The sequence below is a fragment of the Coffea eugenioides genome, chromosome 4, assembly GCF_003713205.1.
Source record: "Coffea eugenioides isolate CCC68of chromosome 4, Ceug_1.0, whole genome shotgun sequence".
Classification (NCBI taxonomy): Eukaryota; Viridiplantae; Streptophyta; class Magnoliopsida; order Gentianales; family Rubiaceae; genus Coffea; species Coffea eugenioides.
Window position 1 is genome coordinate 2,252,077 of NC_040038.1, and position 26,709 is coordinate 2,278,785.

Here is a 26,709-nt window from a genome sequence, read left to right on the forward strand (position 1 = left end):
TGGGTATCAATCGGATTAGCAAATGTCTAGAACATTCATTCAGCTTGTTTATAAAAATTCCATCGACATAAAACATCAAAGATGGAATGAAAAATCTAAATCCGGGGCAAAAAGCCTTCTGCTTAATTGTGTTTAATGTGATACCCTGAAGTGGAGTATGGATTTGTCTTTTGGGCTGATTTAAGTCGCAAGTAGTGCAGTGCAACTAGAGTTTACTTCTAAGCTGGTTAGGTATTGAGAAGATACCTTAAAAAAAAAAAAAGACAATAATTTGCAATTTCCAAGTGGTAAAAATTCTAGAAAGTTCTAAACCACCGGAGCTCCCAAAGAATCTAGCCAGTAGCCCCGTCCTTACCTTCTTCCTCCTAAACACTACTAAAACCCTAACACGCCCTCCGCCCCACCAGAAAACCCCTTTTCTCATCTTCTCCTCCTACTACCTCCTTCCCTCAGCTAACTCCACTTACTTATATTCTCTCGGTAATCTTTTATTTCTACATTCTGCAATTTGTATTGTGTTCTCAACTCTCCTCATTGCTTCTTTCACAGTATAGTATCGTTTATATGTCTGATTATAATTTATTGATGTATCTCCATTAGTACTATTTTGGGATTCATTTTGGTTTTTAAGTTTTTTTTTTTGACCTTCTTATTACGTGCTTTTAAGGTAAAAGTTAAAATCTTTTTCTGTTTATTTCGCCTGATTATTCCAAATACTGCCCATTGTGGGGATATCTGGATATTATTATTGTCATCCTTAAAACCTGTTTTCTTTTTCTTCCCTTGAATACAAGAAAAAAATTTCATTCTTGTGCAGTAAAAATGGGTGGATGGTTGGTCTGTTCCAGTGTTTTTTTTTTTTTTTTTTTTTTTTTTTTTTGCGTCTGTTCCAATATCTATCTTGTAACAAAAATATAGTGCATCCAGCTTTTTCCTCCCTGAAACCCAAAAAAAAGGAGCTTTGTGAGTTGTTGCTGAAGGATGTGGGAAAGTTTGTATTTACTTATTACAATGACGTTGAGCTACACAACTGCTCCAGTCTAATTTTTGCTGAAGTTCCAGTTCCAGATGCTACATCTTCACAAGTTTGCTCATTTCTCTAATAAGAATTAATCACGAGTTGAAATTTCATGCTGTAAACATCCAATTCTACTTCCTTATTCTTGCTTGAGATCATTACTCACTTTAAATTTCTTTTGGTGCTCGAGAAAGAGACTACAAGCATAAGATTTGCAAAGGAATAGCCAATTTCTATGCTTGATGATTAATTCTTGTTAGGTTGTTCTTTTTGCAACACATGTTTCCTGCAATTCATTTTCTCTGACTTCGCCTCATAATTATGAAATGCGAGTGACCTTTTACCTGAAAGTTTTGACATGCTGTTGTTTTCACTGTTGCAGATCTTAGTATTACAACATGGCTTCTACTTTCACTGCTATGTCTTGTGTCGGTTCTCTCATTTCGCCTAGCACTTCTACAGCAGATAAGAAATTTGTTAGTTCATCCGAGGCTCTGTCCTCATTGACATCTATATCTGCCAATAAATTGGGAGGCAGGAGACAGAATGTTATTCTTCGCAAAAGACTTAGCTGCAAGGTTCAGGCTATGGCCAAGGACTTGCATTTCAACAAGGATGGGTCCGCTATTAAGAAGCTGCAGGTGACTTCCATTTTTGGATGTCATCACTATTTTTCTATGTCTCAATTGGTATATTTGTTTCTTTTATCTCATCTCTCTTGTACCTAATACTTACATTTCTCTATTTCAGGCCGGTGTTAACAAGCTTGCTGATCTAGTAGGTGTTACACTGGGACCTAAAGGAAGAAATGTAGTACTTGAAAGCAAGTATGGGTCTCCCAGAATTGTCAATGACGGTGTGACAGTAGCTAAAGAGGTAGGGCTTCCATGAATTAGTCCCCTGACATCTTCAAATGATATATTTCAAAATATCAGCTTTTATTATCTTCACTTGTATATTTCCTTTGACAACATTGTATATGGCCTACAAGTTTAATATAATATGTCATGACAATCATAATAGGTCGAATTGGAGGATCCTGTTGAGAATATTGGTGCTAAGTTAGTAAGACAAGCTGCGTCAAAGACAAATGACTTGGCTGGGGATGGGACAACAACATCTGTAGTGCTTGCACAAGGTCTAATAACTGAAGGTGTTAAGGTTTGTTTACTTGCGTATAGCTTTAGTAGAGTTTTTAATGGCTATTCTGCTATTTTAGGTATTTGAGTCTTTGAACATGATTCCTGCAGGTGGTTGCTGCTGGTGCAAACCCTATTCAAATTACAAGGGGTATTGAGCGAACAGCCAAAGCTTTGGTGGCTGAACTCAAATTAATGTCGAAAGAGGTAATGTGGAAGCTTTTAAATTTTCCATATTTAACACACGATCTATAAATTAATATCTGTGCAGGATGCCTGATATGAGTGCATCTTCAGGGGAAGCATTGCAAGTTCGTATGTCTCACTAACAGGGTCAATTTTGGGCTGTCATCTGCTGAGTTTCAGATATCAAAAGTTCTCACTCTCCTTTGAATTTTAATTTCAAATGTTTTCTCTTATGTGGATTTGCAGGTAGAAGATAGTGAATTAGCAGATGTCGCTGCAGTTAGTGCAGGAAACAACTATGAAGTGGGTAATATGATAGCAGAAGCAATGAGCAAAGTGGGTAGGAAAGGCGTTGTGACACTTGAGGAGGGTAAAGGTTCTGATAATAATCTGTACGTCGTGGAAGGCATGCAATTTGACCGTGGATACATGTCCCCTTATTTTGTGACTGATAGTGAGAAGATGGCTGTTGAATTTGAAAACTGCAAGGCAAGCAGCTATCACTTGAATTTTTCCACTTAGGTTGTTTAAGGGGAGTTTCTTATCTTGATTTTGTTAAATGGTTGAGCACAATATGTGCAGCTTCTTCTGGTCGACAAAAAGATTACAAATGCGAGGGATTTAATCAGCATTTTGGAAGATGGCATCAGGGGAGGATATCCAATACTAATAATTGCTGAAGACATTGAGCAGGAAGCTCTTGCCACTCTGGTTGTGAACAAGCTTAGAGGAGCTTTGAAGATTGCTGCACTCAAAGCTCCTGGTTTTGGGGATCGCAAGAGCCAATACCTTGATGATATTGCTATCCTGACTGGAGGTGGTATTTCATGTTGTGATACATTCCTTAAAATGCATCATGTTCTTCTCTAGATGAAGCTCATACTTAATCTCACCTATATTCCATCAGGTACTGTGATTAGAGAGGAGGTAGGATTGTCCGTAGACAAGGTTGGGAGTGAGGTTTTAGGTCATGCAGCAAAGGTGGTGCTGACAAAGGAAACGACGACAATTGTTGGTGATGGTAGCACTCAGGATGCTGTAAATAAACGAGTTGCACAGATCAAAAACCTTGTTGAGGTTGGAACAATGATTATTCTATCTCCTGTCATAGTTCTGATTAGGTGGATTTTTCTGGTCCCCAGAGTCTCACATTTGGGTGGTCATACAGGCAGCTGAGCAGGACTATGAAAAGGAAAAGCTTAATGAAAGAATTGCCAAACTTTCAGGCGGTGTTGCTGTCATACAGGTCGGTCTTTTTGCCAATGCCTTGCTTATTTATTTCCTTCAATAACACTTCCTTTGTTTTGATTTTGGTTGCTTGTGTCCAGGTTGGGGCACAAACTGAAACAGAACTTAAGGAGAAGAAGTTGAGAGTCGAGGATGCACTCAATGCGACGAAGGTTTCTTTTAACAACGTGCTTCTAAATTTATACACAACAACTCTGGTACACAGGGTTTCCTGTACGACAATTCATCATTGGAATCATTTATCTTACAACAGGCCGCTGTTGAGGAAGGCATTGTCGTTGGAGGTGGATGCACCTTATTGCGGCTTGCTGCTAAAGTTGATGCCATCAAGGACTCCCTTGACAATGATGAGCAGAAGGTGATATGTCTGTGTGATTTTCCAACGTGCCATCTGTGGGGTTCCTGCATAACGTTGAACTCATATGTTGAATGGTTGCAGGTCGGAGCATACATTGTTAAGAGGGCATTGAGTTACCCAATGAAGTTAATTGCCAAGAATGCAGGGGTCAATGGAAGTGTTGTAATTGAAAAGGTGCGGCTTGATGTAAATTGCTCCACTTTATGTGCTCCTTTTTATTGTAACAATTTTTTTGAACATTTGTTTACTTGGTGAGTTGAGTTTTAAACTCCCTCCCTCTACAGGTGCTGTCTAGTGAGAATGTTAAGTTTGGTTATAATGCTGCAACTGGAAACTATGAGGATCTGATGGCTGCTGGTATCATTGATCCCACAAAGGCAAGTGTTTTGTCTCTAGGCATACAGAAATACTTGGTTTGGCTCATATCTGTAATGTGTTGATTGTGATAAGATGATTAGTCAAGCCAAGTGTTGCTTTATAATATGGTTCAGGGAACTTCACCTTAAATGGGTTATACCCCCTTCGATTGGCTTTGTAATTAGGAGAGAGAAAAGCCTGGCTCGCTCTACATCTGGCACCTCATGCCAATAACAATTCCACTTTCATATGTTAATTGTTCCTCAAAGTACATAAACCTATTCTCTGATCAATTTGTACTTCTTAGATGTGTGTCCATCTGAACATTCTCTCGTAAGCTTGTAACTAGGTAAATGTACTTGTTGTTCAGGTGGTAAGATGCTGCCTGGAGCATGCAGCATCGGTTGCCAGGACTTTCCTCACCTCGGATGCAGTGGTTGTGGACATTAAGGTGCCAGAGCCTGTGGCTGCTGGAAATCCCATGGATAATTCAGGTATATTATTAGTATCTTCCATAATTCACACAATGCACTTTAAAGTATCTATCTAGTGGTAATGCCAGATCTATTTAGGAAGCTGCAACTATACGTCACTTTCATTGTTTGTGTGATCAGGTTATGGTTACTAATTGCTGCAGCACATAGTTGATTACCCGAACCATGAGGACTCAATTCTAGATGGGTTATCAGATCTCTTTTGCCCTTGAAGAGAGCACGAGAAACTCGTATGGTCGTTGGAAGAGCCATTGGACTTGTATTTGCAGCATTTTTACCTGCCTGATTTCTTTCATTCGTTCTGAAATTTTGTCATCGCTAATCGGTAACAACTGCTAGTCAAATAGCCGATATTTATGGCACAAATTGTACTCATCAGCCATCCATGAACCCGTAAGTTGTGCAAGTAAATCATAGTCAGAAGTTCCGAAACGTTGAATAAATCAATCGTACACTCGTTTTCTGCAACTTATTAAAGTTAGAAGATCAAAATCAAGAAACAGCAAAAGACCAAAATGAAGGAAAAGCAAAAGGTAGACGATCATCATTTTCAAATATTAACTAAATCAAATGGTGGTGAAGTTATAAGAAAGGTATCGGCTAATTCGAGACGGATCCCAGCCCCAATGTGTATTCTGCGGGCCATTATTATTATTAGAGGATCCGGCTCGGCTCGGCTCATTATTATTATTGTTATTATTATTGTATATAATTATAATAAGGTTGTCTGCGCTGTCGTCTCATTTTGCTTGTGCGACGGTAAAATCAGTTTTCATCTTTCTTCACGTTTGTGAGGATCTCCTGGGGCTAATGTTTTCCCTCCACCGTTCGATTGGTACCAATCTTCCATATATATTATTATCCATTTGTCATAGGGAGGGAGGGAGGGCGTGCTGATCTTAATCGTTTGGATATGTTTGGTGGCTGGCTTTGGACGGCGTCTAATCACAAAATCGTGTGCATTGTAAATCAGTCATAACTTATCTTCTTATGCATGCAGTTGGAACCAACTTAAAAAGGCACTCTACAACAAAAAGCATAATCATAGTGCTTTAAGACTATATCATCTAATGTGACTTGCAGCCCAAAGAGAGAAGAGAAGAGAAGAGAAGAGAAGAGGAGGGGGTCACTTTCCAGACAAAAAATAAAAATAAAAGCCATTTTCTCGTTTCATTTTATGATTTATCCCCTTTGTTTAGGAAGAATCAGTCACTTTCCAATCAACCATTATTATACTGTGTCTTCACTAAAATAACCTTCATATAATTGGAAGAGGCCAGGGGGTGGGTTATATAAAGTCGCATGCCAAATCCGACAAGAAAACTCCTGTGTGTATCCTAAGAAACTCCTTTGTGGTTTCCGCAGGCCACGTAAGTGGGGTATCTTAAGGCAAACAAAAGGAGAAGAAAGAGGCCATGACTATTACAGCTTACCAAATTGCTGTGGTGCATCATCAAATTTTGGTTTTGTTGTTACTCTCTTCTTCTCTATTATCGTTCGTGTACTATATGATGTACAGAAGAGCCATAAAATACCAAATTTTGCGCCCGTTAGCATGATTTGGCACATAATCATTCCTTTAGATGCATGTACGTGGCTAATTTTTGTCAAACCCTTATCATTAGTCTTTGACACAGATTATATCCGTGCCTCAAATCGCATCGTTGGAATTTGAACAATCACGAGTGTTTAATGCAAAATGTTGCAAGTTTGGATTGTTTATTTATGACTTTTTGGATTAGTCTAGAACTACATACTAATAATAGATATACATGCATGTCACACGTGTAAAAATTGAAGTTAAAATTTAAATTGGGAATAACTGACATGGCATTCACACCCGTTAGTAAGCAAAGCACGTATATATATATATACACGAGATCAGCCTCTTTTTTTTTTTTGTACCTCATGTAAAATTTCAAGGAGAAGAGTAACGGAAGCTCAGTGGTCACCAGGGAGGGACTTAAGTCCCTTGGTTTAGTACTCCTTTGGTTTAGTTGAGTTTGTATACCCACTAGCCCCTAACACAAGCCTCCTTAGACTCCCCCTCCCCTTAGATTAGGATAGAATAGGTTATACAATGTATCGTTGCTTCCGTTTGCATGACTTGCATACATACAACAAGGGAAGTCTAAAATGAAAGGAATTTTCACGAAAGTTGTTGTTTATATCTTTTAGCAATGATTATGGACGTGGAATGAGAAATTTGTTTATGAAAAGTGCAAACTGGTGGCTGGATTAGGAATGTAACATGAAAGGGAAAGAAAGATGGAAGGCCAAGAAATCCAATTTAGTTTAATTCCTCCAACTTTGGTAGTGCCAGCCAGCAATCAAGATGAACAGTTCTATGCGATTCCTTCTCTGGGGCAATGAAGAGCCAGTTGAATTCATTTTGGGTTTGTTATTGTCTAGTGATGATTGACTTTGTTAAAGATATACTAGTAGTATCTTAATCATCTGGTGACACGTATTGGGAAAGAGAAGGTTTCCGTTTTGTGGAGACACTACTGTGCTTTTAAGATTGTGAATGAATGATTTCCGTCGTCCCTACCAATCCCATACAATCAAGAGACAAAATACGAACATCGATGAATGCAACCGAAGATGAAAAGAACTTTTGAGTTGGAGAAGTCTGCTATAAAATTGCAGCATTCGTTCCCTCGTTCATTTCCAGAAATAATAATACCACTACAATGTACTAACTAGTAAAAGATGGTGCTAGACGCTCGCAACTTCACGAGACTCAGCGCAAAACTTGATCTCTAACTCTTTAACATTATTTGTCAGCACAAAACTTGAGTGTTTGTTGTATTAGCTATAGTTTTCTTGGCTTCTTTCATCACGAGACTCAGTTCTGTCTGCCTGTGTCTCTAGACGCAAACGACAACTAGGAGCAATGGAATGAATTCTATAATTGTTTTTTCTTCTGCTAGTCATTCTTTAAACAAAAAAAAAAAGAAAAGAAGAGAAGAGAATCATACAGTTGAAGTTTAATTTTCTGTCTGCTGAGCTCAGTGAACATGCCAGAAAAAGAAAAGAAGAGAACGCATATACTGAAACGAACATCCTGGCCAAATGTCATGATGTGATAATTGGGGCGGCGGTTAAATTTTTCCAAGGACCAAATCATGGAGAGTATTATAAGATTTGCCTTTTTAATTAGTTTTAGAGACAATAATGAGAGCGGCCAAATTAACGGAATATTGCGGGCGTTTGCAGATGTGAGGTGGGCAAAACCATTTGACTTGTTCATATTTATAGCATCAGACCGTACGAGTAGTTCCGTTATTCTTCTGCGCAGCAAAATGCGGTACCTGCGTGCATCTAAATGGAATCGTGACTCAAAACCTGAGTCAGAAAATGATGATGATCATCATGCTTTACCTTTGATTCGTAAAAGCACACATCAATTATGCGATGCGATGCGAAGGTACACGGGTTATTTATTTTTATTTCCACGCTAGCTCCAGCACACCACTAGTAAGTAGGACACGGGGTTCAATTGGGTGTAATTTTGGACTTAGTTGCTGAAAAGGAAAACGTGCAATTTTCGCGTTCACAGGTTTTGACTTTCTTCCGACATCTTTTTTCTCTTCATTGAAGGAAACGAGCAGTGACCAACGAACAGGTGTCCAATTATATTGATCCATTTAAATTCCTCCCATTAACTTTGAATGTGGCTATATGCTACTCAATTAAATCCGTTTAATTAGTAAGTAGTAGGTTGATTCGACTCATCAATTTATATCCATTTATTTAAATGAGTATAAATAAATGGGTTGGGCAGATAAATTCAAATTTCTTACAAATTTTAATAACAAAAAAAATTTCGTTATTTCTTATCAAACAACGTGCGAAAATCACCCAATTTAACACCAACTTCTGTCATCTATCGATCGTGTTATGCTATGGTACAACAAGTGAATGACCGACCATTCTTAGAAAGTAGTAGTTGTATGGTGGTACGATAGAACTAATGAAACCATTCCATCTATTTTTGGCTTGGCCGGTATATGCTTTTGTTCATCCAGTCTGTCACCACCAACCTCCCGAAATTGTAAACCTGCAGCCTACAGCACGTGCTAGAAAAATGCATATCATCATATATACATTCCATTCCATTCACGGTAACCGGTAACCCAATTCTTCAATCCTAGGAATTAGGATATATATACATATATATATAATGCTGCTTTTAGTTTAATTTTCTGTCCTCTCTACTCTCTACGTGAGAGAATTGCCTCTCAATCATGGATCTCTTCTCCGGTTCATTTCACTGCAAATGTTGTGGCAGACGGCAAACCACGTGACACGTTTTACACTACGTCTTTCTTTTGAAGTTTGTTAATGATGCTTTGATTATGGGAATTTGATTGTCTCGTATCGTTACCTAACTTAACGTGCAGGGGTGAAGAAATGCATAATTGGTCAAGCTACAACATCTCTGCAACTAGCTAGCTAGCTACCATGACGACCAATTCTTTCTTCTTTTTTTTTTTGAGTGTTGACCAATTCGGCTACCTACCAATCCGCAAAGTGTTAGAATGAAGAAGCATCATTCTAGCTACCATTCGTAATACGTACAAACATGTTATTAATTAATTATGATCGATATTGCTACTACTTAATTACTAGTAGTTGTCTGTGTCTCTTGGTGATTATGTGGTCAATGCACATAAAAAAAAAAAAAAGGATAGCCGGAGAATTAATTTCTTGTGGTCTCATATTTGTACAACTTGTCCAGCAATTAGTAATACGGAGCTAGATTTCCCGTTTCTTTTCTGAAAAGAAATTGAGCTGTAACGATCATGCCCAACTAACTAGCAGTGTAAGCTCTACCGGTTTATTCCCTCGATTAAACCCATTTTTCACCGTTTCCATTTTTTGAGATTTCAAGATCAGGATTCGAATAAGTCTTATGTATGGTCTTCTCGCCTATATATAATTAAGAGTTGAATTTTCCCTCAAAATTCTGAACTTGAAAGCGAAAAAATCGTGTCGTAATTTAAACAATTGATGTCACTGTGAAAAGCAAGTATAAAAAGGATCAAATGTTAATGTTGTTGAAATATAGGTTAATGAAATTAAAAAAAATAAATAAAAAAAGCTTTCAAAATCATGTGGATGCGTTCGCTGTAGATAAAGTTGTGTGTATTAAACCATGTGCGATTAGGGTTTTGATTAGAAAAATCCTCATTGGTGGAAAAAAAAAATGAAAGAAAGGGATCTTCGTAGCCGTACAGTTCATAACAAGATTAGGGTGAGAGCCGAAAACTGATCGAAAGGCAACATCATCATCATCTTCTAAGCTGGCGAAGGAAAAGGCTCCATTATTAGCTTGATTATATAAGTGGTCCACGAAGCCCTGGGAAATAAGCTCCTGAAAATTCCCAGAAAGAAAGAGAGAAAAAAGTCATTTTCGGGAACCTCACATAATTCTTGATTGTCCCTCCAAAGCTAATGCATCTTTTAGTAATGCCAGCGCCTTGGAGGGTGACTGGTGATAGAAACTTGGAAAACTCGGAGAGTGACTGATGATAGAAACTTGTTTTAAAGTAAACAAGACTCTGCTCCGCCTCCGCCTTGTTTGAGTATGATATCCTGAAACGGGGTTCTAAAGAGTCATTCATTAATTAATGGCTAGTAGTATAATTTAGTGGTACATCTCGTATGGTATTTCATTTTCACTAGAAAATGAAGCATGATAGATAGGGTGAATTACGGCAAAGTCAACTTTTGTTGTATTACACTCTTGTTACGTTATGTTATGTACTCGTACTCGATTGGAATTTGTCCCATATAACAATGGATAAGAATCTAAATTATAAAACATCTCTTTTGATCAATTTATTGTTTGTAAGACATTTCACACTTGTCCCTTTAAGAAGTTATCCGACACTAGAACACAGCGGGAAAATATATATATATATATATATGATTGTCGAGAAAAGAGCATACTTATCAATTTGTGTCAATGGTGAAACCATTCAAGAATTAGTGGCTGGATAGTGTCATTGTTGGCATTGAGATTTTGTATGTTGTAAAAAGATACTTACAAAACTTGGATGGATGCATGGATTATAAACAGTTTTATTTATGGACTTTTGACGTTTCGAGAATTCTCGTGATATCCATAAAGTCTAAAGGCTTCAACATGTGATGGAACCACGTACGTACTCATCTAATCTAACTAATCAAACATGTGAATCTGCATTAATTTACGTTGATGGTGCTGGAAAAACCTCTGCAGCCTACACTATTAATATTATTATTAATATTGCTGAGTGAGTGAAAACTTGCAGAGGAGTTTATTTGTACCTCAAAAAAAAAGAAAAAGAAAAATTTTACATGTACCAAACGTCGATAGAATGTCTTTTTAAGTTTTCCAAAGCTTACATGTACGAAGTCGCCAGTTACTGTATCGAATTAACAATTACCAGGAAGAAATTAATTTACTCACTTTCCCTGTGTTATTTCCCAAAAGCCAGGTCGGTTTCATCTTCACGTGCAACAAGTTTCAAATACTTGCCGAATATGGTAGACTCTTGATGAAGATTAGTACTCCCTCCGCCTCACTTTGATAGTACTGTTTTTCTTTTTCGTCTGTCCCAAATTGTAGTCTATTTTTTAATTAAAAAATGCAGTTGTCTTTTAATTTTTTTTAAAAATATCCTTATTTAATATAAATTGTTATTACTATAACTATTTTATTTAATATAGATTGTTAGTATTGAATATAACCTAACTCATTTAATACATTTAGATTTTTCAAAACATATTGATATATGAAAAGCCAACTTTATTTAATGTAAGGGGGGTTTTTAGAAAAATAGTAATCTAAATTTGTTTTTCCAACAAAGGTAATTACTTTTTCTTAAATTGTGTGGAAAAAAAATTAGAACTATCAAAATGAGACAGAGGGAGTACGAGGAAAACCTTAGCAAAAACAAAACAGGGGGGAAAATGTATTTTGTAAAAGACGTATCATGTAACTGATACGAGAAAGAAACAAGTAATCGGGTGTAAGGAGAACCAACCCGACTACGTAGTCAAAGCAAACTAATTAAGCTGAGAAGATAAGGTACGTGGCTAGACTCTGGAGATGCAAGTCATTATGCCCACACAGATTGCAATATATCTGTTCTGCACAAATGATTTGTTTTCCGGGGCACAATCTCTTCAAATCATTTGAAAGTTAACAAACAAACAAGCAAGACATAATAGTTCAATATTATAACGTCTATGGTTAAAATGATGACATTAGAAAATGGATTAAATTTATCCTAATCATTACTTACTATATACTGCTGATAAAAAAAAAAAAAAAAATCTGCCAATGACTTAGAGGGACAAGATGGTAATGGCATATGACTTTTGACTGGGACATTTGTTTGCTTGTAGACAAACTACAAAAACTAGAACGCCCATGTTGTCTTTAAGATAATGGGCATCGATGCTACGTGCGACAGTCACCACACTTTTTTATAAGTAGATAGACAGAAGACCCCTCTCAAGTCCCCATGAAGTATTTTGTTCGTGTTGTCCAATTGACCATTCCACACTTCTTTTTTCATTTTTTGTCAAGAAATGGGAAGAGATTCTGATTTGCTTCTCAAAACTTTTCAGGCCCAGCCAAGTAAAGCTCGTTTTGTTGGCCACGAAGTAGTTATCAGCTTTTCTGGTGAAAATTACAGCACGAAGTAAAGCCATGGCCGCCACGTTATGACCTTTTAGGCGATCGTCTTTAGTCTTTCACCCGTAAGAATTACTACAAGTTTTAAGGACATTTTCTGAATTCACAGCTTCCAGTTCAATTGAAAATGAAATAGCATCATCCCATCTTACAAGCCCTCTTCACAATCCTTGGCCTTCTATGCGAAAATGAAGCATCTCATATATATACATACCACAAAGCAAAGAGCAAAATACCCAATTACAAAAAGGAGAGATGGTAAGATCACTTTTGTTTTGGTAGAAATTACTTGCAATCTGAACTATGTAGAGTGGAAGAAACGAAGTGATCAACAGAAACGGCAAAACATGTCTGATTATATAGATATAGATATAGACTAGTCTGTGTGAATAATTATTAAACAGCAAAAGTATGTATATATATGTATATATTACATGATCATCGTCCGGGAACATTAGCAAGAACCAAAATATTATAGACATGGGTATATATTATATATTGTGGCCCTAGTGGAACAAAAATGTAAACCATAAGCCAAACAGCTTCTAGACATTTTCTCTTTATAATAAATAAAAAAAAAGAGGAAAAAAAAATTCTAGACATTTTAGGTGTACCACGTGGAGCTAACCCATTTCAATGTCCCCAAAGCTGCTGGGTTTCAGCAACTCGCAATCACCAACCGCAGCTTGACCCAGCAAATAGCCGTAGAACTCAGCGTCAGACACCCACCACGGCGGGAACAGCCACCCGTCGACCACCGAGTCAGACAGTGTCAACTCGGACGAGTCAAAACTCTCCTCCAGACTCGGCAACTCGATAATCTCATCCAACTCCTCCGACGAAGTCGTCATTGTAGTTGTTGATGGTGATGATATTGAGTCGCTTGCAGATGACGATAGCGACGACGAGGAGGAGGAGCATAAAGAGCTGAGCTCCGCCATTGCGGCCGCCTTAGCTGCGGCAGCTTGAACGTCCCGGGGAGCGAGCGAGACCGGGCGGGGCAACGACTCAACGAGTTGAGGAAAATTTAAAATGGCCGAGTTGCCTTTAATACTCAGGGCAGCTACGTCATGGGCTCTAGCAGCCATTTCAGCGGTGGAATAGGTTCCGAGCCATATGCGCGATTTTTTACGTGGCTCGCGAATTTCAGACACCCATTTTCCCCAGCTCCGCATCCGCACTCCTCTATAAACTGGATGCTTGTTCCCGCTGTTGTCGCGTTGTCTCTTGAGCCGCGGCCTGTCTTCTTCTTCTTCTTCCTTGGAAACTTTTACGAGCTCGGTAGACGGGTTAGACTGAGTTGACCCGGAGGACGATGATGACGACGACGAAGAACTTAAAGATGAAGAACACGAACTCGGTGGCTCAGACATTATTATTATGATCAGGAAAATAAAAACCGCATGCAGGGGTGTTGGTACACTGGAAAGAAAGAATGGTTAAAGATAAATATCGAGGAAAAAGAAGAAGAAGAAATAGAATGTAGAGACGAAGGGGACAAATGTCAATATACCCGTTGGGGAATGGGGGGTGGAGAGAGAGAGTGGGGGGCTTTATAGAGAGGAGGGGGGTGGGGGTGGCCTGAGTACGAAGTTAAAAAGTTAATACGCTCTCTTTCAATTTCTGGAACAGTGACAATTAACCTACCGGCTACCAATTACAGCGCTTACTTACGGACTAATAATGAGCTCATTCATACTCTTGCCTAAGTGGCTAAGTACTAAGTACTAACTACTACTACTACTAAGTACTCCCTCACTCACTTACTTGAGAATTGAAAATGAGAGACCCACCCCCAGTCCGAGAGAGAGAGAAGCTGAAAAGTACAAACAACGAGGCCGAGGGCAGAAGAAGAAGAAGAAGAAGGAGAAGACGGGGGTTTGGAGGGTGGGACCTACGCAAGAAATGGGTCATGACGTTGAACAGTAATATATGTGGGCTCCATAATGGTTGGTACCCAATGCCTTAAAAATAAATTTTGAAAATGTCTGCCCATCTTGAATCACTTTGTTTTTCTTTTTATACTACACTCTTTTTTCTTTTTTTTTGGTTGTTTCAACTGGTGGCATCGGTAGCACAAATTTGAGGAATTTTTTGTCGCTGAAAACCAAAAGGTTCAATTGACGAAGTGTAAAAAGTGATTCACATGAAGACGACGTCTAATGAAAAAGTATGATCCGATTAAAAGGACAAGAAACTATGTATCAAAAATCAACATGTTGTCTTGAGTCTTGACAAGTTAAATACTTATTCCGTCCCACTTTGATAGTTCTGATTGTTTTTTCACACAGTTTAAGAAAAAGTAGTTAACTTTGTTGGAACAATCAATTTAGGTAGCTATTTTTCTAAAATACCCTCACATTAATTAGAGTATAACTTTAGGGGAACTTGAATTGATGGTAAAAAAATAATCAACTCTCATTAAATGGGGTAAGTTTATAGTAACAACAACTTACATTGAATAAGGGTATTTTAGAAAATTTAAAATACAACTACATTCTTCAATTAGAAACTGAATTATAATTTGGGACAGACGAAAAAGGAAAACAAAACTATCAAAGTGGGACAGAAGAAGTACTAAATACTACTCCCTCCCTTTTTTTATAACTGACGTTTAAGGTTTTGCACACCAATTAAGAAAAGTTTTTCATTGTTTAAATCTATACACTACTTTCCTTTTGTACCCTCATTAATTGTCCAATTCACCCATGTTTTCTCTCACTAGAGTACTAAATGGTGCTGTTTTACTAGGCCAAAAGCAATGCAAACTAACTAGGAGTAGTAATTAAGAACCCTGTATTGGAAAAGAGAGATAAAAGGGTAAAATTGTGAAAAATTAATTAATGCTGCATGAGGATAGTAAAACGACAGATAAAAGTACTTAAGAGCAAATTTCTTAAATGTCAGTTATAAAAAAAGGGAGGGAGTATTAGTACTATAAAATCACTGCTTATTATACTAAGATATAAAAGTTTGTTTTTTCAGGTTTTTTTTTGGGTGAAGTCCTTTTATCATATTATTAGAAAGTCATTCTATTTCAATTTATAATGGGGAACAAAAGAATTACTAGTACCAGATAAAGGCCTTCCGTCACCAAAAGGAAAAGGTCCGCCGTTGTTGGAGCAAGTCTCGTAGAATGGCATCTTTCAAATTCCATTCATGTTTGTATCCGTTGGAGGGATCCTACTCCTACGTCGTAATCCTGCCACTTACACTTTGTCCCGTTGTCCGTTATGGATTGGTGGTAGACCAAATAGTCGTACTTAGCAGTAGTCGTCGCAAGCTATTGGCCACTGGGTGTGAACGTGATTCTCATTTGCCTCCCAACTCTTCTTGAATTCATTCATTATTGATGATTAGGAAATTGTAGTCGGAGAGCTCCGCTCAGCTCTGTCCTCTCCTCCTTGCTCCAAATCCCAAGAGCTGAAAGACGGACCGCCCTTGTGAGCAAGTGACGACACGAATGAGCGAAAAAAGCAACGAGATGACGCGAAAGCGCATCTATCCAATAAAAAAAAAACATGTTAATCGCTCCATTTCAATTATTTTGTTATATTTTGAAATTTTAATTTTTTTTAAAATAGTGCTATGATTGTAACGTTCATACCACTCTTTGGAATTTTATTCTCACAAATTCAAAATCTAAATTTGAATAATAATATATAAATGATTAAAAAAAGAAAAAAATTAAAAAAGTGATTTAACTTTCTCAACATAACAAACATACTAGGACGTCCGAAAATGAAAAGTACAATGCTTTCGACGAATGAGACAGAAGGATTACTATTTTTGTACATCTTCCTTTGAATGTAATTCATGACAACCCTTTTGTCCTTTTCTTTTTTTACATACTAGCAATAATTGACCTTATCTCGTTCTCAATCCATATGACAAGCCACGCCATCTAGTTGTAGTAATTAGCCGACTGTGAATAATTACTCTTTTGTGATGTATTTTACGTGAAAAGAAAAGATAATTAAAAATATATTTCTGGTCTATCTACCGCTTCAGTAATTTGGTGGGATGAAACAGGTGCGAAGAAGTTACTTTGACATAATGCCTCCCAGAGAGGTTTTGTGGCTCACGGTATTTAATTGTCTGAAATTTCCAACCAAGTTGTGAATATAGCTGGGTGTCAGTAGTATCCGTCTGCAGGCCTCCTCAAATTTGCCAGAAAAAGAAGACGGACGACCTCTTCTTGTTTATGTCTTGGCACGTACTACAATGTTGTACATCAGGCCCCTTCTGCTGCTCCGCTTAAAATCCCTACTATTAGACCTACTGCACACATCCTCCTGAAGCTCTGGAAAACTACACTTATTTCCCTGTAAGAATGCTGTTGTGTCAATACTCCGATTTATTACCGACCGATGGCAACTCACCAATCCCAATCAAACAATAAGGCCCCCCAGACCCAGTTGGAGTTATGAACTGTGACAGGACATTGGGATCTTAAATTTTGTTTGACAATTAATTCGTGAAAAGTTCTCGTAGAAGCAGCATAAGAATCTTTTTTTTTTTTGCATTGCTATTAATTTTGGACCTTTTTATTAAAAAAAATATATATTATAGCAATTTAACGTATGTAAAATAAAAACGTGATTGAAATAGGTGTTCATAAAAAAAAAACGTAAAATATGAAGAATACTTTGGCTTATACAATGGGAAGTAACAAATACACTGCTGCTAAACAACACTCAAATTGTTTTTCAAAATTCAGAACTAATTCAGCAATTCTTATACCACAATAAATAGTTATCCAAAAACAAAATATCCTTTGGGTTGGTGGTCACCATCAATGCATTAAAACTTGGTGGGGTGGGAGACAAGGTCATCAATTTGCCACACTACAACGGCTCTGTTTAAAAAATTCAGGGGGGTGCACAGAGCACTCATCTGGTCCGGTAGGTGATTTAATCCCCTTCGAGTTACTTTTAAACCTCTTCAGATCCTCCCATTCCTCCTTAGTGTAGGATAATCTATCGTATTTTTTTTTTTTTTTTTTTTGAGGTGAAATTTTACTCCTTGAGTTTTTGGCCCAAGGCATACTCCCGAGAATCAATTGCCCATAGCAATTTGTAATACATATCAAGCTTCCTAGCCCCTTAAAAAACTAGTAATTATCCCGTGTCTCATTTGCTTGAGACAATGCCATAATCTGTTTTAAGATATACTCATATATGCATTCGTAGTATATAATATAATTGTTGAAAGTCATTATTTTTGTTGGGGATACATGCATTGCAGTATACGGCTCATAAATCAATTCGCAATCTACTTGTCATCTTACGATAAATGATCTTACCATCCCACAACATTAACATATTATTTCGTGCCATTCACACAAATATAAACTTCAATACGACATTATTATTGTAAAATTGTTTTGCTCGGATAGCCCCATCATTGTGCTACTTTCAGATGGGCTTTGGAATATGTCCCAAATCATCAAAAATTTGTCGGATTCTGGAGGGTGTTTACTCAGCCCACATATACGCTCTTGGCCCGCGTGAATGTGCCCAACCATATTTTGCGGCTCTCGAGAAGCGTTAGTACTTACTACTACTAGTGCTCTTCTATCGGTGTCAAATTAATAATGTTAATCAGATTGATCAACCAAACAACCTCTCCCGTTTGGAGGATTTTTCTCTAGTCATTAGTCAAGAATTCTGTTCTAAACATGTTTGACTGATCACCGCAAAAAAGAGCAAGTTTACTTCATTTTCCTAAGATTGCTGATTTCAAAGAGGTTTTTTTTTTTTTTTTTTTTTAAATTCAATCAGCTGCTAGAAGAAGGCTCGACACCATGAGAAAATATAGAACCACCAGAGTACCTGAAGAGAAGGGGGAAAGAAAAATATTTAACCCCACCCCACCAACTGCAGCATAAAGAATTTAATTTATGATGAAACGAAACTATGAGCAGCATAAAGCTCTCTAATGGAGTGGGATTCAAGAAAGCAGTAGTTTGCAAGTGTGTTTGTTCACCTAATGTGAAGTATGCTTTTTTTTTTTTTTTGTGATGTAGTAACTAGAAGGAATTATATTATATATAATATAAATGAAGCCAGGCCTAAATGGAGCTACGGAAATTTGGATTAAGGTCAACGCCAGTTGCTCAGGACTGGCAAGTTGTTGGTCAGATTGTAATCAACCCGTGCGTGCTGATCTGTTTCGATTTTTTGCATTTTTTCTTTTGAAAAAAATTTGATAATTGGATGGATCGTGGGGCGGGGCGGGGCGGGGGGAAAAGGAAGCCAGAATAAAGTGCGCAATTAAATCCTAATCGAAATCCTTGTTCAATATGAGCAAAATTTTCCTTCTTGTTAGTAGGCCAGATTTCATCATCCTCTTTTTTTCTTTTTTTTGGTCTCAAATCGGATGACCATCCGATTGTTGAGCTAATTCCAGCAACGAAAACAACAAAACATACAAAATTATTATAATGGGGTCATATCATAAGGACTAAAGATGCAGAATTTGAAGAATGGTTTCGTTGCATGTTTTTTTTCAACAACTGCACATCTCTGACCCGCAACAATATATAATTTGGACTTCACATCTTTAATAAAGAAAATAAAGAAAGGAGAACTTAAATATTAGTAGTATCTTATGTAATTAACGGACCCGTGGTTCCATAATTCTTTGCATAAGGAATAACACATTATTACCTCCAGAAAACGAGTTTAAGTTCATCTCATTTGAAATCTTTTTTTTTTTTTTGAGATTAACTTATCCAAACCTCGATTACAGAGATAAGTAATTACAATTTCAATATGTAATAGATTACTAGATTAAACCATTAATCCAACAAAAAAAGAAATCTATCTAACCTCTCCTACAGATCTACCAGGAAAGTAAACAGGGTTTGCGACATTAACGCGATAGTACAAAACAGTAGTGTAGTAATTAGTAGCAGATAACGAGGACAAAGGAGTCATTTCGAATCCACAATTCTTGGTTAACATAAGCTAAGCTAATTAAGTGGAGAAAAATTTTATTAAAAAAATTTAAAAGGAAAAAGAAAAAGAAAAGAAATTCAAAGCTACACTATTGACAGTAGCAGTTTTCCCCGCGTTATAAGCAGAAACTGATGAGAACGGAAACTCCATGGTTGCTTTTTTCTCCCTTAGAATTTGAGAATTCCCCCAAGGATGGAGGCGTCTAAGACTAGTTACGATGGCATCAACGAAGCTTATCGCCCAATCCCTTCTCTTAACTTGGCTTTTATGGTGGTTTGGCTCCTCTCTGCAGCTTGTTGGACCATCAACACTTACAAAAACCGCCATTTTCAGGTCTCTCGTCACTACTCAAATCTTGGCATCCCACCTCAATTTCGACCTCACTGCTTCTTTGATTTTGAAATGTCAATATATATTCATGAGCCCAATTTCCAAATGGGTTCTTTTATTTGATCCCTGTAATTTAACGATTGACCTCAGTATCTTATTTTCACATTTTCTTCCTGTTTTGCCTGCAAGTGTGGTTTCAAGAATAGACCTTTTCTTTTTTTTTTTAGCAGAAAATTTTGTTCTAAATGTATTTTAAGTTTGAAGTGCTAATTTGTGAATTTTGCGGTGATTGTTACTGTCACTAGAACAGACGAATAAATTGCAATGGACACTGACCGCTGTTCCATTAATTAAAGCTTTGCAGCTGACCTTATCTTTTCTCTTCTGGTAAGTCTTTCTTTGTTGGAAGTATCATGAATTATTAGTCGCGGTGCCTAGTTGTTGATTGTTTTCATCACTAATTTCTGAAATTTGTGCAAGTTTAGCAACTAGTTAATGTGAAGGACAGGCCCATATTTTTCTCCAGTGCCTATTATGATTTAGGTCTCTTTTGTACTCCCAGACTCGTATTAGTATGTTTGGTTTAATGGTTAGAAGATATAATAAGAGCTCATGTTCCCATTAAAGAAAAAAAGAAGTTTGGGTAAACACATATGAGCAGAAATTTGGAACTGAAATCTAGACTTGATGCTAAAAGGGGACAACTTATGTTACTTCTATATATTGATTACTTTCCTTGCAGAGGTGCGTTCTTTGATCTTGTGTTTTTCCTGCAGGTACTCGTGCTTTTATCTTCAAGTATGCTCTTTATGGATGTCTTTTGGTGTCTTTGTAACTGGAGTGCTCTTTCAGACTGTAACTTTTGTGTTGTTCCTCCTGATTTCTCATGGATATTGCATCACATATGAGCGTCTTTCCATTATCGAGCGGAGAACAACAGCTGCTCTTGGGTGTGTCTTTTACTTGACTCTTGTTGGTTATCGAGCATCCGTACCTTACTTCTCAGTGAGTGTTCCTTTACAAATTTTTGGCCAAAATGCAGCTGAACTAGTGTCGTGGAGCCTTTTCTTTACAGATTAATTTCTCTAATCTATAGAATTAAGAAACTGATTCAGCTTAGTTTCCGTGAAACAGGCTCTTATGCTGCTAAACTATTTCGTGTCCTTCTATATGATATTCCGCCACATATCCCAGAACTTGTTGTTACTACGGGAACAGTTGACAATCATTGAAGATGAGGAAGTTCATGCAATGCATGACACAATCTGTACAAAATACATGATGTTCAAGTATGCATTACTTTATGTAGTACATTGTGCTTTTCTGCATAAATCTGATATCCCATTTATCCCCGGGCAAAAGTTTAGAACTAAAGTAGTTGATAAAGTCTCGTGTGTTTGAACTGTCCAGGAAATTTCAAGGTGCAATGCATATTGTGGCAATGGCAGAATTGGCAGTAAGTATATTCTGCTTCTACCTTAGTTCTGCAGTAGTCAGAATGTAAAATGCAGATCTCTGTACTAAGCAAACATTTTTCTTTTCAGATATTTTTTAACATAAACGATTCATTGGACAACTATTGGCTCCGGTTGGTGGTTAGAGAATGGGCACAGTTCTGCATTATCCTTTACATCGGGTTTGTAAGATAATTTGTTGATTATTTAGGTGGAATGCATTAAGTTTTCAACCCTACCACTTTGATTAATTATACTCAATTTTTGTTGCAGATGGACTTTTAGGTCAAAAGACTTGGCACCACGTTTCTCAGTTATGCCTACTTTAAAGAGCAAAGGGACGAAAATGGTGCCTCCGATATACAGCATTGTAAGTTTTATGCAGAAGTCTAAGCATTCTGTGAAATCACCCACCCAGATGCATGCAAGATATGTATCTCGCCATCTAGTGAGTGGTAATTATGGAAGAAAAACAGAAAGGAAGAGATAAACTGGTTACATTGGACCAACAGAGAGATAAACGGTAAAATTCCAAAATAATGACGTCAAAATAGTGGGAAAAAAATGGTGAAATATCCAATTCTGCATCTGTTTTAGCATGACATGGCAGTGTAGTTGCATACCTTGGGAACATTTCAGTTATGTTTATCTCGTTAAGTTTCGCTTGATCTATGGAGTAAGCTAGTAACTATATGTTCTTCCAGAATTTGGTAGAACATGGTTTTCAAAAATTCTTTTTGTATTTTGATGCAGGAAATGGATGCAACAACTTTCAAAGAGTTTAAGAGTCATGAGTGGCATATTGGTGTGGTAAGTTAGGGTTGTTGAAGCTGAAAGCTCCAAGTTACTTTGAAATGCACTTTCTTGTGAACTTCAACCTTGACCTTCATTCTTTTAAGTACAAGTGGAATGTTTCCCTACTCTCCAATAGGTTAGTCTCAGAATATGTCATTCCGTTTTTAAATTTTAATATCTTAGTTTAGACTATTAGCCAATGCACTCGTGGATTCTTGAAAAACTAGAATGAGGGAAAGGAAGAAAGATATAGTAATTGTTGTCTCACTTTTTAGCCTGACTTTAGTAATAATTCTACAACCAATTAACTCATCTTCTTCTTAAACATGTAGTCTCTTCATCAGCGGTGATACTTTTTCTAATTTTAGCTAAAGGGTTTTAATAAGGCAAGGTAAGAACTGGTTGGAATGAGGGTTATTTTTCTTTTTCTTTTCCACACTAAAAAACCTTGAATTGCTTCCTTATCACTGCCTACCATTTAGTAGTTTGCTCTCGGGGTGCATTTCTTGATCTCATGATTTCATTGCTATGGTATTGAACGCTATGGTTTGTACTTGCAGCCCACTTCTCTGCAGAAAGGACGCTTAGAGGGTTCAGTCTTAGTTGTGATTCAGCATCCCCGTGCAGATACAATGACCTCAATCAGCCCTGCCTCGCTCTGCACCACTCAAGTTCATGCCTCTAACCTGCCTGTAAACCAAAGAAACTTCAACAATCAACTTGTATAGCTGTAGGTATTCACATATATTATTATTTTCATGACAACACATTTTCTGAAAGAAAGGTTCGCGTATGTCATACCAGTTCGTCTATTGTTATATGGACTTGAAACTAGAGCATCTCTGATGCAAACAGATTCGTCATTTTGTAACATGTTGGGCAGAAATGTGCAGCCTAATCAATATGTAAATGGAACATGTTAGGCATTTTCTCATGTGGTATCCTCCCTCCCAGGTTTCAAGAAGCAGTGTCACATAAATCAATTAATCTATTCTAGCCAAACAAAAAAAAGTGATTGAATGTAAGTAAGACTGTTTGTTGCATTCAATTTTTTCGTGAGAATGGTCCAATACAAAACCGACCTAAATAGTAGCAGTGACTTTGCCATGGCGCAAGCCGATAATTGGACCTTCGAACCATCTTTCGTCGAAGACTTGCTCCTGTAAACTTTGCAAAACCGAGTAAAGCTCCAAATGGTGGTGATATTTGGAAAGAGCTCTTAAACAATGAAATTTTTGGGGAAAAAAAAAATATATATATCAAGTAAATGCAAGTTTTAAAAAAATGTATTCAGTGAAACATAATTTTTAGACAATAAACGTCCACAAAAAAATAATAAAAAATGCATTCTGCGAATACAACTTTTTCAATAAACATTGCATTTAAAGAAAATTTCTGTGGGAAGACCTTTGAGAATTTGTTTTAAAAACTCGCGCTCTTTGAGAATCTATTGTCGCAAACCTCGTAATAGACAGATCAGCCTATTTAAATCTCACAAAAACGAAGTCGTGATGAAATGTACCACACCTAAGCATAAGGTAGGGCAAAGGCCCAATTACTTTTCCCAGACATTTGGACCTTTACATTGGTGGGTTGGGCCACGAACCCGTAGAGATAATTACAGTACAGCTAACCATTCGGCCCATGTTAAGAGAATGCGAAGGCGTTCATCCTCACTCCTCAGTTGTGAAACCGGCGGCAACGGAGTATCGTTTTCGTTTGTAGCAGCAATAACATTCCCAAGAACTTTAATCCCCATGAGTGCTGGTAAGTTCTCTCTCTCTCTCTCTCTCTCTCTCTCTATGCTTTTCCATCATAGTATTTGCCATTTTCATTGGAGATGACGGTGTCGACTATGTGGCCAATTGGGATCACCTAGATTGCACCAATTATTATGAATATTTGGCTTTGACTATGATGAAGCTGTACCTGAATATTTGCGCCACATAAATTTGTTTTATTAGCTGTTCTACGTATTTGTAGCTTGAAATACAGCATTTTTGTTTACGTGTTACACTTGAATTTTATTTGCTTATATGCTGTATTGAGCTTCTTTTTCTCTTTGTTTGAAGTTGATCTTATTCTTAGTTGGGTTCGAGATAAAGTTTTGTTATGGAGCAACCCCTGTAGAAAATTTTGCTATTTAGCTGCTTTTTTCCATGAAGATTGGTCTGGAGGGCGAAAAAGATTAGTTTGTTTTTTTAATCAGAACTTTCGCTTTTGTGATCGCTCTCTTGAAAGAAATTTGAATTTGGAACAGATGTAGTCATAGTGGAAGAGTCGGTTAATATTTCCGGACACTCTATTTTGTCTTCCAGATTGACATTAGTTACTCCCATAAAGGGGTAGATGCTGGATTTCTTTACATGGTGTAGAAATATTCCCGTCTCATACCATATCAATCTCCGGGTTAAGGCTGTTAAGCTTGCAAGGAAGAACAATCTCCTTAAACGTGCAACTTACAGCTTAATGTGCCTTTCTTTGCATTTTGCTTTGCAGGTGGTGCATTTGGCGGAAATAGAGGAGTAAGACCTGTACCACCTGAAAAAGGAGTTTTCCCTTTAGACCACATGCATTTATGTGATCAGGTATGGCCATTTAACTGTGTCTTTTGGTTATCATTTGTGTATTTTAGGTTGCTAATCGTTTAAATATGGTAAAAGTTAGTTCTGCAAATCCTTGGCCCTCTGAATTGTTTCAGGAGAAGAAAGAATATATCAGTTGCCTTAAATCTTCTGGGCATAAATCTGAAAAATGCCGTCACCTCTCAAAGATGTATTTGCAATGTCGTATGGAAAAGTAAGTAATCTGCTTCTTTGACAATATGGACCTCTTAATCTGTTTCTAAATTCCCGTATGAGGTATTTGATTTTTTTTTTTTTTGTTGGTTTGAAAAAATCATTCAGCAATCTGTTTCAGTTTGTGGGCTAGGTGCACTATCTGCTACAGTTAGCTTCATTAGTCCCATGTTGACATAGATATTTGTGCCCAAACCTTTGGACTGACTGGAGTCAGTCTGAAAAAAAGTGTTTTGCCATTTTTTTTGTAAATAGTTTTTTTTTTTTGGCCATTATTACTACCTGAACCGCTAATTTTCTTTAGTCAATTGAACCTACGAGGCTTTCTCAGCTTCTTGTGCTCTGCAGACCATTTCAACCTTCAACACTAGCCATTTTCAATTGCAAATATCCGTTTGTGATGGCTGATTCATAATGTGAAAGTCTGAACAGTTTCCTGGATATAATTTGCCTCTCTATCCATTTGAATGACAATACACGCTCAAATCAGTAGTGAAGATCGCTTGTTATGCGTTTCATTGTTTAGAAGTACGTATTTCATGATTTTTGTACCATTCAACCCTAATTTTTTCCTCCTAATTCAACAGACAAGAAGCTAATCTTGTGTAGTCATCCAGGGAATCATTCAAATAAAATCCTGTGCATTTCAAGAAGTATATCGATTTCTTATGCATCAAATACACAGTGATACTGTTCCTGGATAATTTCCTGTCAAAGAAGATCACTTTTTTATAGATAGAAATGATTGCAGCACAGCTGCCCTTGTGCTTCCCACACCTACTCTTGAGTTTGTCTGGGTTGTTTTGACTCTTTATTGGACCTCTGCTCAAAAGATTATCCCCTCCCGTCTCTAGTTCCAAGTTTCCATTGTCAATCTAGAGCAGAAAAAGGACTAGATATGAGCCAATAAACTCTTGCCCATGTTTGGAAGAATTTGTTGTAATGTCCCTGTCAATCAGTGCATCATTTTTGTTTAATGACTATTATCTCAGGTAGACATATGACTCCTGTCCTCCATTTGCATTGCTATTGCTAGATGTGTGATCTTGGAGAAAAGGCATAAAACTACTTTATTGATACTGCTATGAAATTGGTCTTTGAGCGAGCTGGATGGCTTGAGGTAATTCAAATAGCCAACCGTATCAATGTGAAAATCTTCAAACAGATTGAAAAGAATTATGACCAACACCAGCTTATTCAATTTGTAAGCCTAGTTAAAGAGATGTTGTAAGACAACTAAATCTGGAGGATACAATAGCTTAACGTCCCTGCTGCATGCCAATCAAGAGGACAAGCAAAGTAGAAGAGAGGAAAGAAATGGAAATTTTTTGTGTTGCACGCTTCCTTTCTACATGATTTGTTTTTCTGAATAAATTCAGCTCTATATGAATGCACGGAACTATTGGCTTTACAAGTAATTCTTGTGTGGGATATTGCATGCAGGAACTTGATGGCGAAGCAAGACATGTCAGAACTCGGATTCAGAAAGGAGAGTGATGTGGAAGCCTTACGAGATGGAAGTAGAAATGGTAGCTTAGATGACTGAGGAACTTCATTGCTGGGCTCTAACGGGACAATTGCTCACCGAAGATAGAATTTCCTGACTTTGTTGTATCATTACAGTACTGCTTTGCTGTATTATTACAGTACTGCTTTGCTGTAAAATTGTGCATATCGTGCCCATAAGGTTTCTGGTCCTTTGACATGTTAGTAATTTGTCGGAAGATTTAAGGTGAAACTGTTGAGTTTTTTAATCTATTCATGTTTTGTTGCATTTACTATTTCGTTTTGCTCACCTTTTAAGTAATGCTAGAGATACAAGAAGTTGATCAGTTGATGTTAGGTGTATCTATGCCATATATCTTTCATTTTCTGAT

General features: G+C 37.2%; 4 protein-coding genes across 4 annotated transcripts; 3 read left to right on the forward strand and 1 right to left on the reverse strand.

Annotated features, from left to right (window-relative positions):
• Positions 1–311: 311 nt before the first annotated feature.
• Positions 312–5,268, forward strand: LOC113767488 (ruBisCO large subunit-binding protein subunit beta, chloroplastic). Its single transcript, XM_027311600.1, has 15 exons — positions 312–480; positions 1,401–1,659; positions 1,769–1,894; positions 2,042–2,179; positions 2,269–2,364; positions 2,590–2,832; positions 2,926–3,160; positions 3,251–3,420; positions 3,512–3,589; positions 3,672–3,743; positions 3,845–3,949; positions 4,031–4,123; positions 4,234–4,326; positions 4,677–4,800; positions 4,921–5,268. The coding sequence occupies exons 2-15, from the start codon at positions 1,417–1,419 to the stop codon at positions 4,932–4,934; spliced, it is 1,830 nt and encodes a 609-aa protein (XP_027167401.1). The 5' UTR covers positions 312–480; positions 1,401–1,416; the 3' UTR covers positions 4,935–5,268.
• Positions 5,269–12,947: 7,679 nt separating this feature from the next.
• Positions 12,948–14,002, reverse strand: LOC113768288 (ethylene-responsive transcription factor TINY). The gene has a single exon (XM_027312572.1). It carries the CDS (start codon positions 13,864–13,866, stop codon positions 13,117–13,119), a length of 750 nt encoding a protein of 249 aa, XP_027168373.1. The 5' UTR covers positions 13,867–14,002; the 3' UTR covers positions 12,948–13,116.
• Positions 14,003–19,570: 5,568 nt separating this feature from the next.
• On the forward strand, positions 19,571–22,993 carry LOC113768663. Its single transcript, XM_027313111.1, has 9 exons — positions 19,571–19,788; positions 20,096–20,172; positions 20,562–20,790; positions 20,920–21,074; positions 21,196–21,241; positions 21,330–21,421; positions 21,513–21,609; positions 21,993–22,049; positions 22,595–22,993. The coding sequence occupies exons 1-9, from the start codon at positions 19,648–19,650 to the stop codon at positions 22,760–22,762; spliced, it is 1,062 nt and encodes a 353-aa protein (XP_027168912.1). The 5' UTR covers positions 19,571–19,647; the 3' UTR covers positions 22,763–22,993.
• A 732-nt stretch (positions 22,994–23,725) lies between these two features.
• Positions 23,726–26,610, forward strand: LOC113768477 (cytochrome c oxidase assembly protein COX19-like). The gene is made up of 4 exons (XM_027312856.1): positions 23,726–23,801; positions 24,534–24,622; positions 24,736–24,833; positions 26,276–26,610. Exons 1-4 carry the CDS (start codon positions 23,792–23,794, stop codon positions 26,376–26,378), a joined length of 300 nt encoding a protein of 99 aa, XP_027168657.1. The 5' UTR covers positions 23,726–23,791; the 3' UTR covers positions 26,379–26,610.
• The last annotated feature ends 99 nt before the right edge of the window (positions 26,611–26,709 follow it).

Excerpts from the sequence above, each read along its gene's own strand:
- LOC113767488 (XM_027311600.1), top strand. The coding sequence starts at position 1,417 with ATGGCTTCTACTTTCACTGCTATGTCTTGTGTCGGTTCTCTCATTTCG. Across the intron at positions 3,744-3,844 it reads ATGCACTCAATGCGACGAAG|GCCGCTGTTGAGGAAGGCAT; the intron begins GTTTCTTTTAAC and ends ATCTTACAACAG. Across the intron at positions 4,124-4,233 it reads GAAGTGTTGTAATTGAAAAG|GTGCTGTCTAGTGAGAATGT; the intron begins GTGCGGCTTGAT and ends CTCCCTCTACAG.
- LOC113768477 (XM_027312856.1), top strand. Across the intron at positions 24,623-24,735 it reads ACATGCATTTATGTGATCAG|GAGAAGAAAGAATATATCAG; the intron begins GTATGGCCATTT and ends GAATTGTTTCAG. Across the intron at positions 24,834-26,275 it reads TTGCAATGTCGTATGGAAAA|GAACTTGATGGCGAAGCAAG; the intron begins GTAAGTAATCTG and ends TATTGCATGCAG.
- LOC113768288 (XM_027312572.1), bottom strand. The coding sequence starts at position 13,866 with ATGTCTGAGCCACCGAGTTCGTGTTCTTCATCTTTAAGTTCTTCGTCG.
- LOC113768663 (XM_027313111.1), top strand. The coding sequence starts at position 19,648 with ATGGAGGCGTCTAAGACTAGTTACGATGGCATCAACGAAGCTTATCGC. Across the intron at positions 20,173-20,561 it reads ACCTTATCTTTTCTCTTCTG|GTACTCGTGCTTTTATCTTC; the intron begins GTAAGTCTTTCT and ends TTTTTCCTGCAG. Across the intron at positions 21,075-21,195 it reads ACAAAATACATGATGTTCAA|GAAATTTCAAGGTGCAATGC; the intron begins GTATGCATTACT and ends TGAACTGTCCAG.